At 40.4% G+C, this 17,903-nt stretch overlaps 1 protein-coding gene across 1 annotated transcript in view; it reads right to left on the bottom strand.

Moving 5' to 3' along the window:
• Window positions 1-5,371: 5,371 nt before the first annotated feature.
• Window positions 5,372-17,903, bottom strand: part of LOC306759514 (insulin-like growth factor 1 receptor) — a gene marked incomplete at both ends in the record, with an annotated part of 51,604 nt that continues 39,072 nt past the window's right edge. The window contains 16 exons of the mRNA XM_079245183.1: window positions 5,372-5,885; window positions 7,829-7,963; window positions 8,091-8,220; window positions 8,695-8,857; window positions 9,308-9,415; window positions 9,583-9,812; window positions 9,915-9,985; window positions 10,371-10,470; window positions 10,586-10,745; window positions 11,122-11,255; window positions 11,371-11,675; window positions 12,623-12,830; window positions 12,937-13,104; window positions 15,013-15,248; window positions 16,008-16,134; window positions 16,377-16,585. Coding sequence (XP_079101309.1) covers window positions 5,372-5,885; window positions 7,829-7,963; window positions 8,091-8,220; window positions 8,695-8,857; window positions 9,308-9,415; window positions 9,583-9,812; window positions 9,915-9,985; window positions 10,371-10,470; window positions 10,586-10,745; window positions 11,122-11,255; window positions 11,371-11,675; window positions 12,623-12,830; window positions 12,937-13,104; window positions 15,013-15,248; window positions 16,008-16,134; window positions 16,377-16,585 — 2,998 coding nt within the window. The remainder of the gene's footprint in view (window positions 5,886-7,828; window positions 7,964-8,090; window positions 8,221-8,694; window positions 8,858-9,307; window positions 9,416-9,582; window positions 9,813-9,914; window positions 9,986-10,370; window positions 10,471-10,585; window positions 10,746-11,121; window positions 11,256-11,370; window positions 11,676-12,622; window positions 12,831-12,936; window positions 13,105-15,012; window positions 15,249-16,007; window positions 16,135-16,376; window positions 16,586-17,903) is intronic.

Below are 17,903 nucleotides of genomic sequence, written 5' to 3'. Positions count from 1 at the left end.
ATATATGTGTGTGTGTGTGTATGTACATAGAGTAAATAAATATATAATAAATAAATATATAGTAAATATATCGTAAATATAACAAAGACAAGCAGTCAAACAGTTTGCATACATTTTATTCATCTTAGATCTTGTGTAGAAAAAAAAAGAATTCGAGAAATAGACATTCTCTTATCCTTCAGCCAATCATTTTTTCCAGTACTCTGGATAAATTGATAACAGGAAAAATTCTTACAACAGCATGTATAAAAGGAAAAAACCCAAAATGAAACCTCAGTCTAACAGATCATTTCAACAGAAATGCAAGACTCTAAAGGCTATGAATAATTTACACACTTCAAAATATATGTAACAAATTAATTGTCAATGTAACAAATAAAAAAGGGAGAAAGTAAAACAGAAATTGGATTTTCAGATTGGCTTTGTGAGGTGTTCCAGTGGTAAAAATTAGGCAAAACTCAGACCACAAACACTGAAGTTCCCACCCTAACCCCAGAATCTGATTGGTACATGCTGGTTGGACTGGGTACTAGCATCAAAACCAGTATCTGGATCAATGACACTCCAGTTCTGGTTATTAAAATAGAGTTTATTAGAACAACAAAAATATTCAAGAAAACTAGAAACAGAACATGTAGAAAACTTTTTACATGGAAGGAAAAGTCCTGAAATCTGTTGCAGTTCTGAAAAAATATACTTGAGACTATTTTGTAAAGCAGCAAGAAGTGTATATTCCACAACATTAACTAGATAATCTCTTCAAAACAGATCAATTGAACCACCTGCTACTCCATCTGGTTTCACTTGAAACAGTTTGATTTTCTATAGCCTACTGGTAAGATGAGCAGAGGTCCCACAACGTCCTTAGGAATGTAATAAATGCAGCAATATTAAACTGCCACTCTGAAAAATTGGAGAAACGGCTGGTTGTCAGCATGCAGTCCTGTTTATACAGATTTTTATGTGTCGAAGTGTTTGATCAGGATAAAGTCAAGGGAAAGAGGTGAGCTTGAATGTCTGAGATTCTAAGTATAAGTGGAATTGTATATAAAGACCATGTTTTTACTGTGACTGACGGCATCTAACGCTCCTGTTATACCATAACGGCAGCTAAGATCTAATGCAGGGAGACATGTGCAGTACACCTCTATCTCCTCACAGCAGAACATCTGAGAAATAATAGCATCCTCCAGTCCATCAGACTCCAAGCAGGTGACATCAAATTTTACAGGTCAAAATCCCAGCCCGCCCCAGGATGGTTTAAGTTTGTGGTTTGAATTTGACCGCGTTAAACAGCAACCAGAGAGATCATCATCACAGCTGGAAAACAGAGATGAGATGTTTTTATATTTCTGTACATGTAAAATAGATTGGAAAAGAAAAGAAAATGTGAGGTAGATGGATGGTTGAAGGAATAGTAACAAAACCTTCCCCCAAAATAGCAAAACATAAAAATATTAAAGGGAAGAAAAAACAAACTTGCGGGGAGATTTGTACAGTGATTTACACTTCACAAAAACAGAAAATAAATAACAAAATAATGTCTGGGCGGGGAAGGAAAATGTCACTTTTGTGAGGCAAATAATAATTTTCAAATGTTTGCATGTGGACCACCGAGAAGATTTTCTTCATTAAACCTCAATAAAGCAGTCTAATGCCCAGATGTGGATCCTCAAAAACATGTAGCTCTTAGTCAAATGTTTAGATATAATACCCCTAACAAGTAGATCCCCAAAACGCCTTTCCTCTTATGAACATTTTAGCGTCACTCAGGACATCTTTAGTGTTTCAAAAGTATTTTAGACAAACATCTCCTTACTTTAAGATAATCACAATTAATTCTCAACTTTACTTTCAGAAATCTAAAACAAATACATCTGAATACATCATGAAACATTAAGGAGAAACAATCAGTCAAGAGAGAAGTTGAGCAGATGAAAGTGAAACTATTCAGTAGAGGAAAAAGTATAAGGCTTTCTGCTACATTAAATAAATTCTATTCTGCATTTACTCTGTTCATGTGTTGAACCAAAAAAATACACCATTTCAACATATGGAACCCTGAAACTGACAACATGAAGTAAAGGGTTATAAGAAAAAACAGAAAACAGTGTTGCTAAATAAGTCAAACATATGATAACTTAATTTCATCTTTCATTAGAACATTTAACATGATCAACTTAAGTTCTTTTTTGAGAATTGGCTCACATTTAGTCATTTATCTGCTCTCAACTGGCCCTACACAACATTTCCCTTTTTTTTTTTTAAAAAAAAAAAAAGGCTTACAGGACATGTCAGTATGCTTTATAATCAGGGCATAACCACTTGTGCAGGGTATTTGTACATGTTTGTCATCACTGGATCATCTGGCAAGCACACTTCATGAAAACAGACCATTAAAGAAAGCACTGCTAGCGTCTCAGAGACCACCAAATTCCAGTTTTCAACTAAGATAACTAACACACCCTGAAGCGTATTTGTTAAAAAAGTCTGATGCATATTAATCTAACTTATTAAACACTTAGTAAATGTAGCTAAGGCTGAAAGTTAGCTATTAAACACAACTTGAAGATTCACACGTCTTTGTTTTAACATTACGTGTCTCTCGTCTTCACCAGAGGAGCAAACGTGCTGGGTTTTGGTCACAAAATGGAAGAAACCACAGCAATATGCTGTTTGCAGTATTAGTTTCATAACTCTGAAGCATTAGCTAACAAATCTTTCAGTCGATGTTAGCAAATATAAAATTTTCACAAGGTTCACAATGGTAGGAAATGCTAAATTTCAACAAAATTTGTATTTGCTTGGTCACCAATAGTAGCTAATGCTAAATTCCTACAAGGCTATCAGCATAGAATTGTTAGCTGATGAAAACAAAAAAGTCACAAGGTTAGCATTAGCTAACTGACCTTGCTAGCTACTAGTAAGTCGCTCATGAAACTTTTGAGTAAGTTAGCAACAAGGTTGGTTAATTAATGTCAGTTAATAGCAAATTTAACCAAGGTAAACATTAGCTAATGAGCCTTGTAAGCCAATACCAGCAATTGCAATTTTTTTTTTACTCTATTAGCATTAGCTAACTGACCCTGCTAGCTACTAGTAAGTAGCCAATGTAACTTTTGAGTAAGTTAGCAACAAGGTTGGTTAGTTAATGTCAGTTAATAGTAAATTTACCCAAGGTAAACATTAGCTAATGAGCCTTGTAAGCCAATACCAGCTAATGCTAATTTTTTTTTACATTAGCTAACAAGGCTTCTTTGGAAATAGCTAAATAAACCTTGCAAGATTTAGCTACAGTTGTGAATATCAATTTTAGCCAAAACAAACTATTTTACCACCAGAATGTGTTAAAATAGTTTAAAATAGAGGATTCGTTTTTAGTGGTGGAGATGTTTTATAGTAAAAGCTAGCTTAGAATAGTTAGTTGGCTAGTTTAAGGATTCCAGGTAAATGTGAATAGACAAAAACAGAGAGCAGATATTTGAGCAACTGTGTGCCCACTCCTCAAAGTAACTGAGGATTTGGGGGAGAAACCACTAGTGTTGTAGTAACAAAAGAAGAAAATTATATGCCGAGTAATTTCACTCACAATGTTAGCCAAAATGGCTGACTGGTATTTTCTGTCAGTGTTGGGGCAGAGTTTGATGATGTAGATGTAGACAAAACGTCAACACAGCAACATGTGCTGGATTGTCTGGGTATGATTTACAAAAAAAAAAATCAAATAAAAAAGGAGACCAGAAAAGGATTTAACTTTTCTCTTTGACCTGAGATTTAGTTGGGACGCCAGGCCTCTGAACCTGATGATGAAAGAGGTGGCTTTGTCTGAACTTTAGAGGACAGATGTCAGAGCATCCCAAACGAACACTGACGGTCTCTGTTGTCCTCAGTCAGATCTGGGGAAGTTACCGGTGTTTTCTAAACACAAGGCAAACTGTCGTACCTCTTATGCATTCACAGAAACAAAACCAGCTCAGTTACACTTTACACAATAACAAGCATAAAAAATGAACTGTAGTGAAAATGTTCCAAGGTGAATTCAACCTGAAGGAGTTTTTTCCCCCTCTCTTTTTAATATCTAGATATTGATTATATTACAACCACAAGAGAAATAAGGAGTAGCAGCTTCTTTCTGTACATGACCAAAGTCTCCAACTGTATAAAAGTTAGAAAAGTGACAAACAAATGGTGTGTACATAAATGCTCTGCCCATGTAGAGATGTTTTAAATGTAGAGTACAGACAAATCTAAAAAAATACCTGTTTGTATACAAGGATGCCTCTCCACTCAGGAAGATCTGAGTCATTATACATCTTGTGTTCGTTTTCCTCTTCACGTTCATTTCCCTGCAGTCCTCGCTTTAAAGTTCATTCATTTATTCTTTTTTTTTCCCCTCTTCTCTTTTTTTTTTGCTTCTTAATTCTCCGTATTTGGCGATTGAACCATTAACAGAACAGCACTTTGTGAGGAAATGTGGCTCGATTTGAGATGAATTAATTTATGGGACCAAAGTCTTTGAGAAAACTTGATAGAAAAACTGTAGATATCAACCAGCAACCGAGGTGAAATGGTGAACAGTGGAGGGAATCTCTTGCCCCTCCGGTTTGGTGAATAAACGGTGCAGTGGCAGACAAAAGTGCTTGCGTTTGTTTTTGCTTCCATTTCCACGATGTGTGTTGCTGAATGACTGCGTAAGGGAATCTGAAAACAGCACAATTTTGGCAATAAATTTGGCAGAGCTGACCATCTCCCCCGCTTGGTTGTTTGTTTCAGTTGACTGGCTGTTGACCCGGCATTATGCTGATTTCCAACTAATGAGTGGCCGAGGGAGACCTCTTTGAAGTGCTTGTTCTTCATGAGATATGCTTATCATTTTCACCATAATGCCCGTTCAAAAGCAAACAAAACGCCAATCGTTCATAAAGGCATACACATTTTGTTTTCCCGTGTAGAGACACACGTAAAAAAAAAAAAAAAAGTAACAAACAACAATTTATAAAATAAGTTCGGCCATGAGGAGAGAAAAAAAGAGCTCCCCACAATTTTCTTTAATCTTTTTTTTTCTCTTTTAGCTTTTTAAAATTTTTTTTTTTTTTTTAAATTTTTGTTCCTGCTCAGCAGCAGGAAACACATATATGAAAAATAATATGAAAAAAGTGAGGAGATACAGCAGCACATGGACTCACAGTTGTCTCCAACTTCATACGAGTGTTTTCATTTCCACTGAGTAGCCACATCCATGTGGTGGAAAGGGATTCGCTGTATCACATTTATAAAAAAAAAAAAAAAAAGATCCCACTCACATGGAGTCATCTGGATCTTCGGGGCAGTATGTGGATGGTTTTGCAGTCTGGTGGGTGCGTCTGTCCAATCAGCAGGCGGAGGACTGCGGGAGAGGCATGGCACGCTCGTTTTTGCGTCCTCCGTTCATGTGCGCGTACGGCGGCAGTTCGTCCAGAGACGGTCGAGCTGTAACACCCGAGCTGGTCCCGAGCCCCGACCCTGCTGGAAGGCCCGGTCCTGAGAGGCCATTGGCTGCCTGCTGGCTGGAGGGCTGCTTGTCCATGACAGCGCTCGACGTGCAGGGAGAGGAAGGGGAGCTGGGGGCTAGTGATGGGGCTGGTGGAGCCTCTGAACTTGGGGAAGGTGGTGTCTGTTGTGGGGTTTGATGTGTAGCAGAAGGGGCGTCCAGACCAACGTCCTCTGTGTGATCCAGCTTGTCCAGGTGGAGCTGCAGACTTTCAGCTGGCTTGTTATCAGCGCTGTAGTAGAAACTAACCTCTCTGAAAGACGGTTCCAGCTCGTCCTTCAGGCTGCTGATGATCTCCACAAAGGATGGCCGCATTTTAGGATTGTACTGCCAACACATTCGCATTAGCTCAAACCTAAACACACACACACACACACACACACACACACACACACACACACACACACACACACACACACACACACACACACACACACACACACCAACAAAGATTAGGCTCAGATATTGTCAACATGTCCTCCTGTAGAAATGAACTGATGTACTTTCCCACCGAGAAGCCAATATTTACTTTAGCCAAATGTTTGCTTGCTGTTACTAAAACTGCTGGCTGAACCACACCCCCCACCCCTTACCCCACCAACACACACACACCCACACACACGCATGCACGCACACACAAAAACACACACACATCTGGTCTGCTTCTTGTTTGTGAAGCAGAAAGCTGATGCAGCTTCACTGGAGTCTTAGCAGCAATAAGTTCTACAATAAGCCTGAATCTGGCGACACTGATAACTAAGATGGAAGTCATTACATGACATCACATGAAACAAATGTTTTCTTAACTGTGAATTTATTAATGTCAAATTAAATTAATCCTTTGTGATTTGTGTAAATATGGATTAAATGGCGCGATAAAAACATTTTTATGCTTACAAAGCAGATACACCCTGTGGGTGGTTAGCTTAGCTAAACTTAGCTTAGAAAACAGAAGGCAACTTTATTCAAGGAGGCCTGTGATAAGTTTATTAATCTTGACTACAAATTATCATTTATTTACTCATCTATTTCTTTATTCATTTGATAATTTACTTTTAATTAACTTATCTATGTGTACTTACACTGATGTATTTATTAATTTATGCACTCATTTGTCCATTTATTTACTTTTCTATTTATTTGCTTATTAATCTTATTTACATATACTTATGCATATATATATATATATATATATATATATATATATATATATATATATATTTACTGTACTTACTACTTATTCATTTGTCTTTTTCATAAATATCGTATTTATTCACTTTTTTGTTAATTTTTTATTAACTTATCCATGTGTACTGATGTATTTGTTAATTAATGCACTCATTTGTCCATTTATGTACTTATCTATTTGTTTGCTTATTCATCTTTTATTTACATCTACATATTTATATATTTTTCCATTTAATAGTTACTGAATGTACTTACTACTTATTCATTTGTCTTTTTCATTAATATCATATTTATTCATTTATTTGCTTATTTAATAACTCACTTATCAATAAGTACCTATACAGATGTTGTTGTTTTTTTTAATTAATTTATGCACTCATTTGTCCATTTTTTTTATTTACCTATCCATTTGTTTGCTAATTTATAGTTTATTTACATCTACTTATTTATTCATTGGTCTTTCTAATTTATATCTTATTAATTTGTTTACTTATCTATTAATGTAATCATACATTTACACATTTATTTATGAATTCATTTCTTTACTTACCCATGTAGTTGTTTATTTATTTATTTAATAAATCTCTTATTCCTTTGTTTTTTCATTTTGTTCTCCCTATTTTTTACTCTTCATCCTTACTGGATGATGGTGACTAACCACCATCAGATGTGTGACTGGGCTCGCCGCCGCTGTATCTTGTGAAGTGCTGATCTTGAAAAACAGTTTTAAAATGTTGATCATTAACGCAGAAAGAAAACCCTGAAGTTCTCATGACTTCACCATCTGATGCAGCCTCAGTGTTTTTTGTTTTTTTTTTACTTGTGGCCAAATTTGTCTGTCATGTTCGGCTCTTTTGAAGTGGCGTTGCATTCGGGCTGTTTCATATTAGGAGTAAACACAAGACTTTGCACATGAATACTGTAAAATACAAACAAGCTGTGAATGCAACAAGCCGTGCAGGAAGGAAATCTGTGTGAGAACAGGCTGCGGTGCCGTGGCGGTGTGTGGGTATTTAGTAGTTACTTTTTAGGATTAACCAGAAGATATCAGAGAAAACATGCAGATCAGAGCATCGTGTTCACTACTGCAGAGTGGGGAATGTGTCTTACAGCATGTCCGGACAGTTCTGCGGCTTCTCCAGCAGTCCACCCTCCATGACAAAGCGAAGGACTTGTTCATTGGACAGACCTTGATAGGGCTGCTCTGCCAGAGTGGCGATCTCCCACAGCACTACTCCAAACGACCTACACAGTGGGAGAGGTGTGTCTACCATTATCAAGGCAATAAATACTTTTTCTGTTGTTTGTTGGAATCGACACACACAGACAAAGACAATGAGGTCAAAATGTGTGTGTTTGCACGCCTGCTCACCAGACATCCGAGTTGGTGGTGAAGACTCCGTCCTTCAGAGACTCGGGTGACATCCAGCGGACTGGGAGCAAACCTTTCCCACCTTTGCGGTAGTAATCTGTCTCATAGATGTCTCTGGTCATGCCGAAGTCTGCCCTCGCAGACACGAGGATGAGTTCACAAGCAGACAGAAATAAAAAAGAAAAGCAGACACAAAGTCTATAAAACTGCATTTAAACACGACAGAGCAAAAGTTGGCCACGTCTGACAAGGCTTCTTGCTGCAATTGTGTTTGCTGTGTGGCACTAAATTGCACAGGGAGGCATTCTTTGGTGATCATAAAGCATATCGCTACATTAACCACAATTCCTTGAAGAGCGCTGGATGCAACTATTATGGACAACTAAACATGCAAAGCTCCTAAGCTGTAAAAGGATCCTGCAGACGTTCTCAAACTGTTTGCAGCACAATGAAATCATGTTGGGACAATACAATGCCACTCCTTTAGACTCTCCTTCGTTCAGATTAAAATCGCCTTGATGATCTCAAGGCTTCATCATGAGTTCATATACATCTATTGAACCTGTTTCCACCTCTCTGTGTGACTGATGACTTTGAGGTTTACCTCCTATTTTAACGGTGAAATCCTCAGCCACCATGCAGTTCCTTGCTGCCAGATCTCGGTGGACAAATTTGTTGGCGTTGAGGTAAGCCATGCCGTCAGCGATCTGCCCGGCCATCTGAAGCATCTTCTTCAGGGGCGGAAGAGACAAGCTCGACCACTGCTGCTGCTCACACACAGACAGAGAAGAAGACAGCAGATAAATGTACTCACTCTGCTGAACTTTGCAAAGCCCTTTTATAACATTAGTAATCCAATGTTAATCCACAAAGAACTTCTAAAGCAGGGATCGCCGATCCTGGTCCTCGATGGTCGGTGTCCTGCAGGTTTTCCAAGTGACCCTGCTGGAAAACTCCCGTCTCAGACTCAGACAAAGCTCGGCTCATGTCTGCTAAATACACATTGATTTGAATCAGGTGTGTTGCAGCTGGGACACTTGGAAAACCTGCAGGACGGCGGTCCACGAGGACCAGGATTGGTGATCCCTGTTTGACCTGTTAGCTGTTATCAGTACAAATGAGGAATTTAAGTCAAACCAAATTACAGATTTGGATTTGCTACCTTTAAAGCATCTTCAACCAAATCAAAACATCTCTTATTTTCTTATTTCCGCTACCTCTTTAGGTCGCAGCGAGCGGAGGTAACTCTTCAGGTCTCCTCTCGTCATCAGCTCCATGATGACCAGGGTGGGCTGGCCCTGAGAGACCACACCCAGTAGACGAACCTGCAACAAACACGCAGGTTTACTTCAAGAACTGACTCACGCATGCAGCTGGAAACTCATCTCTCTGGTAGTTATTGATGCTTAAAAAGCCTAAAATCTGAATGATCTGTTTAATAATCAGAGTTTTCCTGCCTATGTCTGCTGCCGAGGTGCATGTTGCTACATACCACATGGTGACAGTTGAACTCCTTCATGACAGAGGCTTCATTGAGAAACTCGATCCTCTCCCTCATGCTGGCCGACTCATTGACGGTCTTGATGGCGACGTGGGTCTCTGGTTCATCTTTGACCACGCCCTTAGCAATGCCCTCGTACACCATTCCAAACGACCCTTGGCCGAGCTCACGACTCAGGGAGATCTTTTCCCGAGCAACCTCCCACTCGTCCGGTACATACACTTTACAGAAAGTTGGAATTCTTTGTTGTTACACGCCATTACGGCTACATAGACGGTTTGCATTACTGCATATTTTTACGCAAACACACATATATCACTCACTTTCTGCAGCGCTGAAGTACTCCGGGTTGACCGAGGCATACAGGACGCCGTTGCCAAGCCGGTCGCTGTTCCTGTTCAGCACAAAAACAAACGTGTTTACAGTCAAACCACATCAATTTTTGGATCAGTGTGGTGTATAATCATGCATTTTACTGTTTTAGCATCTGAGCAACACTGGCGAAATATGATGGTGAAGAAGCTGACATAGTCCGACTACTCCAACATTACATGACTTAGAATTTCCCACAAATAACATTCATGAAGCTGGGATCTTGGTTTTGTGACTAAAGTTGGACTGGAATATCACGAGTTGGAACCACAAACACAAGATGGTGCCGCTCACAAATTTCAGCTTCATTTGTCACCAAGTCAAAGAAGCAGAAGCGGCTTCATTTGGTTCGTGTTTTTCTGCATCTGTGATCAATCTGTAGGTCATAAACTTAACTGCGCACACACCTTTTCCTGTTGAGGAGGACCACCGTTGCAACCACAAAACTGATGAAGATGATGATGCTGATGGGAACTAAGATCATAACGTAGAGGATGTTTTCGTATCCTGTTGGAACAAACAGTTTGATTAATCCAACCTGCATTGATGCGTTTTTAGAGAACAATTATCTGTTCTTGCAAAGAGGAGAAAACAACTGTGTGTGACAACGTGCTCGTCTTACTTTCAGCCACAAAGAGATCCAGCGTCTGTGTCCAGGAGCCGTTGCCAGCCAGCGATGTGGCTCTCACTCTGACCGAGTAGTTTCCTGGACTGAGGTTGGACAGCCGAAAGCCTTGGTGGGTTTGGTACATTTGTCTGGATACACACTCGTGCTTCTCAGCCTGAGTCACATGCACAGAAAAACAAAAAAAAATTGCCAAAAAATTTTTACCAAAATCCAAGTTCAGCTGCCCAAGCTTTCTGTTTTAATTATTTTTTCCAGTTAGCGACAAGGTTTACAGAATAAGCCCCATTCAGTCTCACTTCCAATAAATAATCACTCTCATGCCTGGTTAGTAGAGCAGCTGAGTGACCAACATGTATTTATGTAGACTAACCATGCATAAAATTACTGTTTGTTATCTTTCTTTGTCCTACATTTAAAATAAAATGGAGTTTGTAACATTTGCAAAACTCTTCTAAACAACATTTGTTTGCATCTTAATACCCAACAAAGGCACAGAGAGAAACCACGTGTATGTGCCGACGTTATCTTACCTCTGCACCCAGTTTATACTTGATCTCATACATAAGGATGAGTCCGTTGGGGTGTGGCGGCTCAGGCCAACGTAGAAACACCCAATCCTCATGGCCCTCCCATGTCATCGCTCCTGGGATGTCATCAGCCTTTTCTGGAGAATAAAAAAAAGAAGAAAACAGCAGCCCATCATCCATGCTGCCTTTCACACATCCTACCTGGAAACTGTCATTATGTATGTATGCAAGACAGATTCTCTCTCTTCTAACCTGCAAGTTTGGTTCTGGAGAAGACAAACTCGGCCGCGCTGCAGCCATGAACCTGCCGGTTGCAGGCGTGAACGTCGATGAGGTAAACGGTGAAGGGCTGCAGGCCGGTGATCTGCAGCTCGCGCTCCGTCACGGCCTGTTCCATGATCTCAAACTCTCGCTCGGCTGGCTTCGGGTCAGCGGTGCTGCCGTTACCAGCGGCGTGGGGAGGGGGCACGGTGCTGCCGTTGGTGTGCAGACGGTGGCGGTGGGTGTGACTGGAGTTTGCAACGCCAAAGAGATCTCTGCGACGCCGATCTGGTGGCCTGAAGATGAGGATGATAGAAATTAAGCAAAACAACAGGTTCATTTTTACTAAAATAAAAGTGAAACTTGTGCATTTAAAATGACTGGTAACCCCATCTTTGCCGCATCAATGCTAATAAAACACATCTTGTGATGAAACTCTGAGCATGTGTGCTTTGGTGTCCTCAGGCCTTTGCCTTCATGTTGATCAGAGTGACTGGAAATGTTTTTTCCTTCAACCTGAACGGGAATAATCTCCTTGTTTCTTTGCCATTTGGCCTTAATTCAAACAACTGGGATGAATCCTAGTTGGTTATATTCCAAACAAATGACTAACAGCCCAACTCATTATTGTAGACAATGGCCTTTCTCATAAAAAGTCATGCAATGAAAACCTTGAAGGCAATACGAGATCACCAAATTTGTTCTTAAACAAGTATTTAATTTCATATTTACAACTTCAGTATTCTGCCGTTAGCATAGAAAGAAGTTTAACACATTTTAACGACATTTTTTTCTTTAAAAACTATTAAAACTACAACCAAAAGGTTCATATATACAGTATGATCTACAAGGCAGTGTGCATGCCAGAGGAAAGTTGAAGAGAAAGCGTAAAGACAGTAACAGGCGACACCTGATGTTAATCTGGTGTCTGCTTTCTGCTTTGATTTCCTTCCCCAAAACAAGCTCAGAAGTCATTTGCATTAACCGAACGGAGATGTGTGTGTGTGTGTGTGTGTGTGTGTGTGTGTGTGTGTGTGTGTGTGTGTGTTTGTGTGTGAATGCAGAGATAATGTGGTGCAGATGTCTGAAGTTCAAGGCAGGAAGCGGGATGGTAGCCTAAACACGGAAGTCCACAATGTGATGAGACTGACACAAAGTATGACACATCAAAAACTGAAACAAAAGGTAAACATCTGGTTAAAGACTGCCTCAGCATAGCCGCAGGCATAACACAGTGGATTACCTTGGAGTAAAAATGGAGTTGTGTAGGAAGTTTTCAAAGACTTTTCGGTAAGAAGCGTCGGCAGCTTCAGCCTCCAGGTCCTCTGCGGATTTGGGGCAAGGGCAACAAGGGCCTTTATCTGCCCCATCCGGATCTGGTTTAGTGGGCTTTGTGTCTTCTTCCTGGTCTCCAACCCCAACAGCAGCGATCCTTACGGGGATCTTCAGCTCTGGCAAAAGAAGAGAAGGATGTGTCTCCTGACAGGTTTACTACACGCTGCACTCAACAGCGATTATAATGGTGGAAGCTTATGACTGAGGGGGGTGGAAGGATACCTTTGGAGCAGTAGTTATGCTGATATAGTTCTTTGTCCTCAGCTTGTTGTTGCCATCTCACCAGGTAGTAAGTCTGGTTCCCATTGGGTGAGACAGGTGGCGACCAGCGTACCACCAGCTGCGTAGACGAGTTAGAATAGGCTCGCACATCCTGAGGCATTGAGGGCACTGAAAGACAAGAGATAAAACTCTGAGCAAAGCCGGGAAAATGCTCCTCTTCAGGGTGAGATGCACAATCTGCCAGTGCAGCTGTGTTTCTATGACATCGCATCATTGCTATGTCTTTACACCACAGCTGGATTTATTTAATGGACTCCTCAATTGCATTTAATGACATGACAGGGTTTGTAAATCAGTATTAGTCAGTGTCATTGAGCTGCAGCTGTGTTTATTTCAAACTGCATGGCTTTTCATCTCCTTACAGTATGCTTGAAAAAGATCCAAAGAGTTGATAATACTGTCATCATGATATAATCCCATGTGAGGAGATTTTTTTTTTTTTTTTACCTTTACTGTGTCCACATAACATTTTAGGAATCAGGAATCATACAGGAAAGTTTACCCCTCAGAAATGCTTTTGTTTGTTTGACCGAGGTGGCTGGATGTAGTGGACAATATCAGCCACCAGGGGTCAGTAATGATTTAGGAAATTGGACTAACAGTAAAGATGAAGTTTGCAAGTCAGGTGAATCTGAACACAGCTGAGTCACACAAAGATGTGTGCAATCATTTAACTATGGCAGAAGTGGGTGATAACCCAGAGTCAGCTGGGAAGCTTCACATGCAGAAAGTAAGCAGGTCATCTTGAGTAATTATCTGTGATTTCCCGACATTCTGCTTTAAAAACACAACAGAAATCTTGCAGATCTTTGTTGAATCAGTGACGACGAGTGTTCAAAACCAAATGTAAAAGTTGTTTTGTGCCGCTGGGCAGCAGCGGCTCCAGAAATATACATGAAAAATGTCACTGTGTCGTCAAACAAATTCAGAATGTGAAGTTTTAACGTCAGAAAGTGTCAGCAATGCGTCTTTAAGTTAAAGTCTGATAAATTTCTAGTGTGGACAGTATCAGGCTTTTTAAAAAGTGTAAATGGCTTTTTTATTTTTAATAGAAACTCTAAAAGGTTTTTTTTTAATTCATGCCTTTGTCACTAAATGGCCGTGAATGAGAATCTGCCTAAATGTGTAAAATATTCCATTTCTAGTCATTAAAAAAAAAAAAGATAAACGATTAAACTGATACAGTTGCTTCACTTTTGACTATTTAGTAGGGCTGGGCGATAGGACGAAAATCTCATATTCCGATATAGCTCATGTTATATCCCGATATTACGATATACATAACGATATAAAATTGTTTGTGTAATTTTGTGTCAGTCATCAGTTATGTGTCAGATGTTGCTTGGCAACGGCAGCAGTGATCTCCTTCCATCTGGGCGAACTATGGCCGTATGAGGTTTTACAGGGAAAATCCTGTTGCAGCATTTGTGTCTGGAGTTTATTATGAGAGCTTTCGCCTCCACTTGACGCTGCTTTTGCAGCTTTTGCTCGTTGACTATTCTTTATTCTGTATTCTTTGTCCTGATTTCTGCACAGGTGATATAAAAAGTGAGTTAGTTGTGTCGGAGTCCGTTGTTGGGACTGTGAGCTAGTCTGTTGTCGGTTCCACGTCGGCCTTTTTATATCCAAACAGCATCCATGCAACAGAAATTTCCCCTCTTTTAGGTACAAGCTCATCAGTTTGGGTTAGCTGGTCATCTTTAAGTGAATTATCCTGCTCTGAAACAGGGTACTGTCTTCCTCCATGTTTGGTTATATATTGCGCATGCATGCCGTAAAGCGCATCTAGATGTAAAATACTGCAGTAAAGCACCTTATCGTGGTGTAAACAATAGAGCCTCATATGAAACGATACACATTTTCTACCGTCCAAAGGAAATATATTGTCATGTCGCTCAACCCTGCTATATAGTAAAGACTTCTATCAACAATGTCAACCCTTTGTTTTTTCTATTAATAAAAATAGATTTTCTAATACCAACAGTAGCATTTAGCTGACAAAATAACCATGCTCACCTGAAGGGCTGGTGCGGATGTAGACCACTTTGCTCTTGGCACCGGGGATGTGTTTGTCCTCCACCATGAGTGTGATGGCTTTAACAAAGATGGCGTACTGAGTCCAGGGTTTCAGGCCGGAAAGTAGAACACCCGGGTCTGAGTCCTTGTCAGGCATCAGCTCCACATCCACCATATTCCAGCTGTTGGACCCACATCCATCCTGCCCCTCGAACTCGGTGATGTTCTGAAATGGACTGGAAAGCAGAGCGAGGTCATTACTTCATCACCAACCTTCTGGCTCTCAGTCACTGCTATATTTACATTTACAAATGAAGCGCTGACAAGTATCTCTTTTGTTTTAATCTACTACGGATGTAAACAAACCCCAGGTACTTTAAAAGAGCAAGTTCTTTTGGTAAATTATTGATACGTGCATGCATTGCTGGAGATGAAAATGTCTCCGAAGAGTTTTTATCCTCAGTAGACACACTGGCAAAATTCATCTACATGCAAAGGAAATGGCTACATCAACTCCACTTAGCTGACCAAAACTGGCTGCAGCTCAACAGATTTTATGTGAAGCTATGAAAATATAATAACTTTCATCCTATTAATAAATAATACAAGAATAAAGGCCATACTTTTATGTTTAGTACGCTCATTAGGCTTGTTCGAGTTCTGGCTTTTTCTCTCTTAGTTCCACCCTCTGTTTGCAGCCTCTCTCCTCTGCAGCGTCAAACAGAAGAATTAGCCACTTATCTTCATCATCTTTGTTTAGAAGTTGGAAACAAAGCACTGCCTTGCAAATTTGTCTACAAATCTGACTCTACTTTTGGTCAAAGCCCTGTTAAACAGTCTTTAAATAGGGTTCTATTCATCCAGACAAATTACGGCCTTTTAAACCAGATGACTAACAAGCAAAGGGAAGGAAGTTTAAGTTGTCACATTTACTCTGTAATTGTCGGCCAGCAGACAGGAGCAGTGACCCTTTAAGGCAAGTCTGGAAAACTTACGCCTCCTTGTAGTAGACGATGAAGCTGATGAGGTCTCTGTAGTCTGGGGGTCGGTAGCGCTGCCATGTCAGCTTGATCCTTGTGCTGCTTGTGCTGTTGTACTTGAACTGCAGGATTGTACTCTCACCTATACATGCCGCAAGGAAACAGACAAGAGTGTGCATCCAAAGTACTTCAATATGTGTGTGGTGTAATGGGCTGCAATTAGACTTGTTGAAAGTGTGATGCAGTAAATACTGACATATGGTGCAGAAGAGCAAAAGGCTCAGAGGAGGTGTTTGTAAACTGCTCTTAAATCAAAGTAACTCTTGCACGTAGCAATTTAAATGTTTGTGGGGTTTTTTGGCGCAAGTTCATTTTGACCCTTACAACTCGCTCGGTCGCCGTTGTTTCGGAAGTCCGTCTCAGCAAAGCGGCCCCGGATGCCCGTCTTGTCCCACATCTTGCGGATCTCAGACATGCAGAGTTTCGGGTTGGCTCTGAAGAACAGCTTTCCTGTTTTTATGGTGAGGTTGTGCTGCTTCCAGTCCCAAAGATACTGGAGCTGCTGGTTATCGAAGGCTGAGAAGGCATACGTGCTGGAGGGGAAAACAAGATGATCCATTTGATCGTGGAATATTTACCAACTTCCCTCAGTTTTTAAGGATTATGTGGATGTGTAGTGGTAACTTAACTCCAGAATATAGCTGTAAAACTATCAGTAGATTTCCATGCTCTACTTATAGAGCATGGAAAAAAAAATCTCCTGGAAAAACTTATAAACAAGAAGCTGTTTTTCCTTTTTTATTTTGTACTGGAGAGGTTTTTTATGAGTCACTGGGTAACACCCAGACATAAAGGAATGACTGTAATGTGGGCCTTGGGACAGTGAGACTCCCATGAACTCAAAGACAAACAGATGAAGGAGGGAGTGAAGGCCTTTGTATGACCCCGAGAAAACCTTTCCTGAGACTGATGGAGGTTATACGACATTCAAGGTCTGTGTTGACTCCATGTGCCATCAGATAGTATTGCGAGTTTTCTCACACTTGTAAACATGTCGCGCAGTAAAAACAGAAGCTGTTCAGATGGAAGGCTAGAAAGCAAAGCTTTAAAACTGGCACAAAACTCACCCCTTGCTTATAAAAGCTGATGAAACACTGACCTCTGATCTTTTCAAAGAAGCTGTACAAGCATCAAAAAGTTTTTTTTAGTGCTAATCTGGTTATTCATAGCTTTGTTTGCATGGTCATTTTCATATACAGGTTACAGGTTACGTATCTACAGCTGAATGGAGTTTCTCATCCCTGCATAGCTGCTGTCTCCAAAACCTGTCACAGTATTCTGGTTTCTACAAGAGTACTTTGGGTGGTCAATCATCCTTTAACAAGGTTTGGACCTGATCCAAAACAAAATGTTTTTACACGAAACCAATTTAACCATCCAATTTTAAATCCAGTTCTGATGCTACTATGAATGGGTGTATGACTTAGGATGACTATACTTTCTGTAAGAGACCCTAAAATCAGATGGAGCTCAAGGACCAGCCACTCATTATGTGTACTCTTTGAGATGGGCATCTCCAGCATCGCACTGTCTTGGCTTGAATCATTCCTCATTGTGCGTTCTACTCAAGTGTTAAGTTGAGGACATGAGACTTTGCACCCTACTGACTTTCTTTTGGGAGTGCCCCAAGGCTCATCACTGGGGCTCCTTTTCTTTGGAATATACACCTCGTCTTTGAGCTCTGTCATCTGATTGGATGGTTTCACATGCCACAGTTCCTACCCTACTATACCCTATACTGGGCTGCACTGCTGGCACAGTAGCACTTTGGTGTTCAAACAGTGGCCTTTCTGTGCAGAGCTCGCATTTCTCCAATGTGTGTGAATTCTCTCCAGGTACCATGGCTTCCTC

Source organism: Telmatherina bonti, assembly GCF_933228915.1.
Source record: "Telmatherina bonti genome assembly, chromosome: 1".
NCBI lineage: Eukaryota > Metazoa > Chordata > Actinopteri > Atheriniformes > Telmatherinidae > Telmatherina > Telmatherina bonti.
This window is presented reverse-complemented; position numbering and strand designations above follow the sequence as displayed.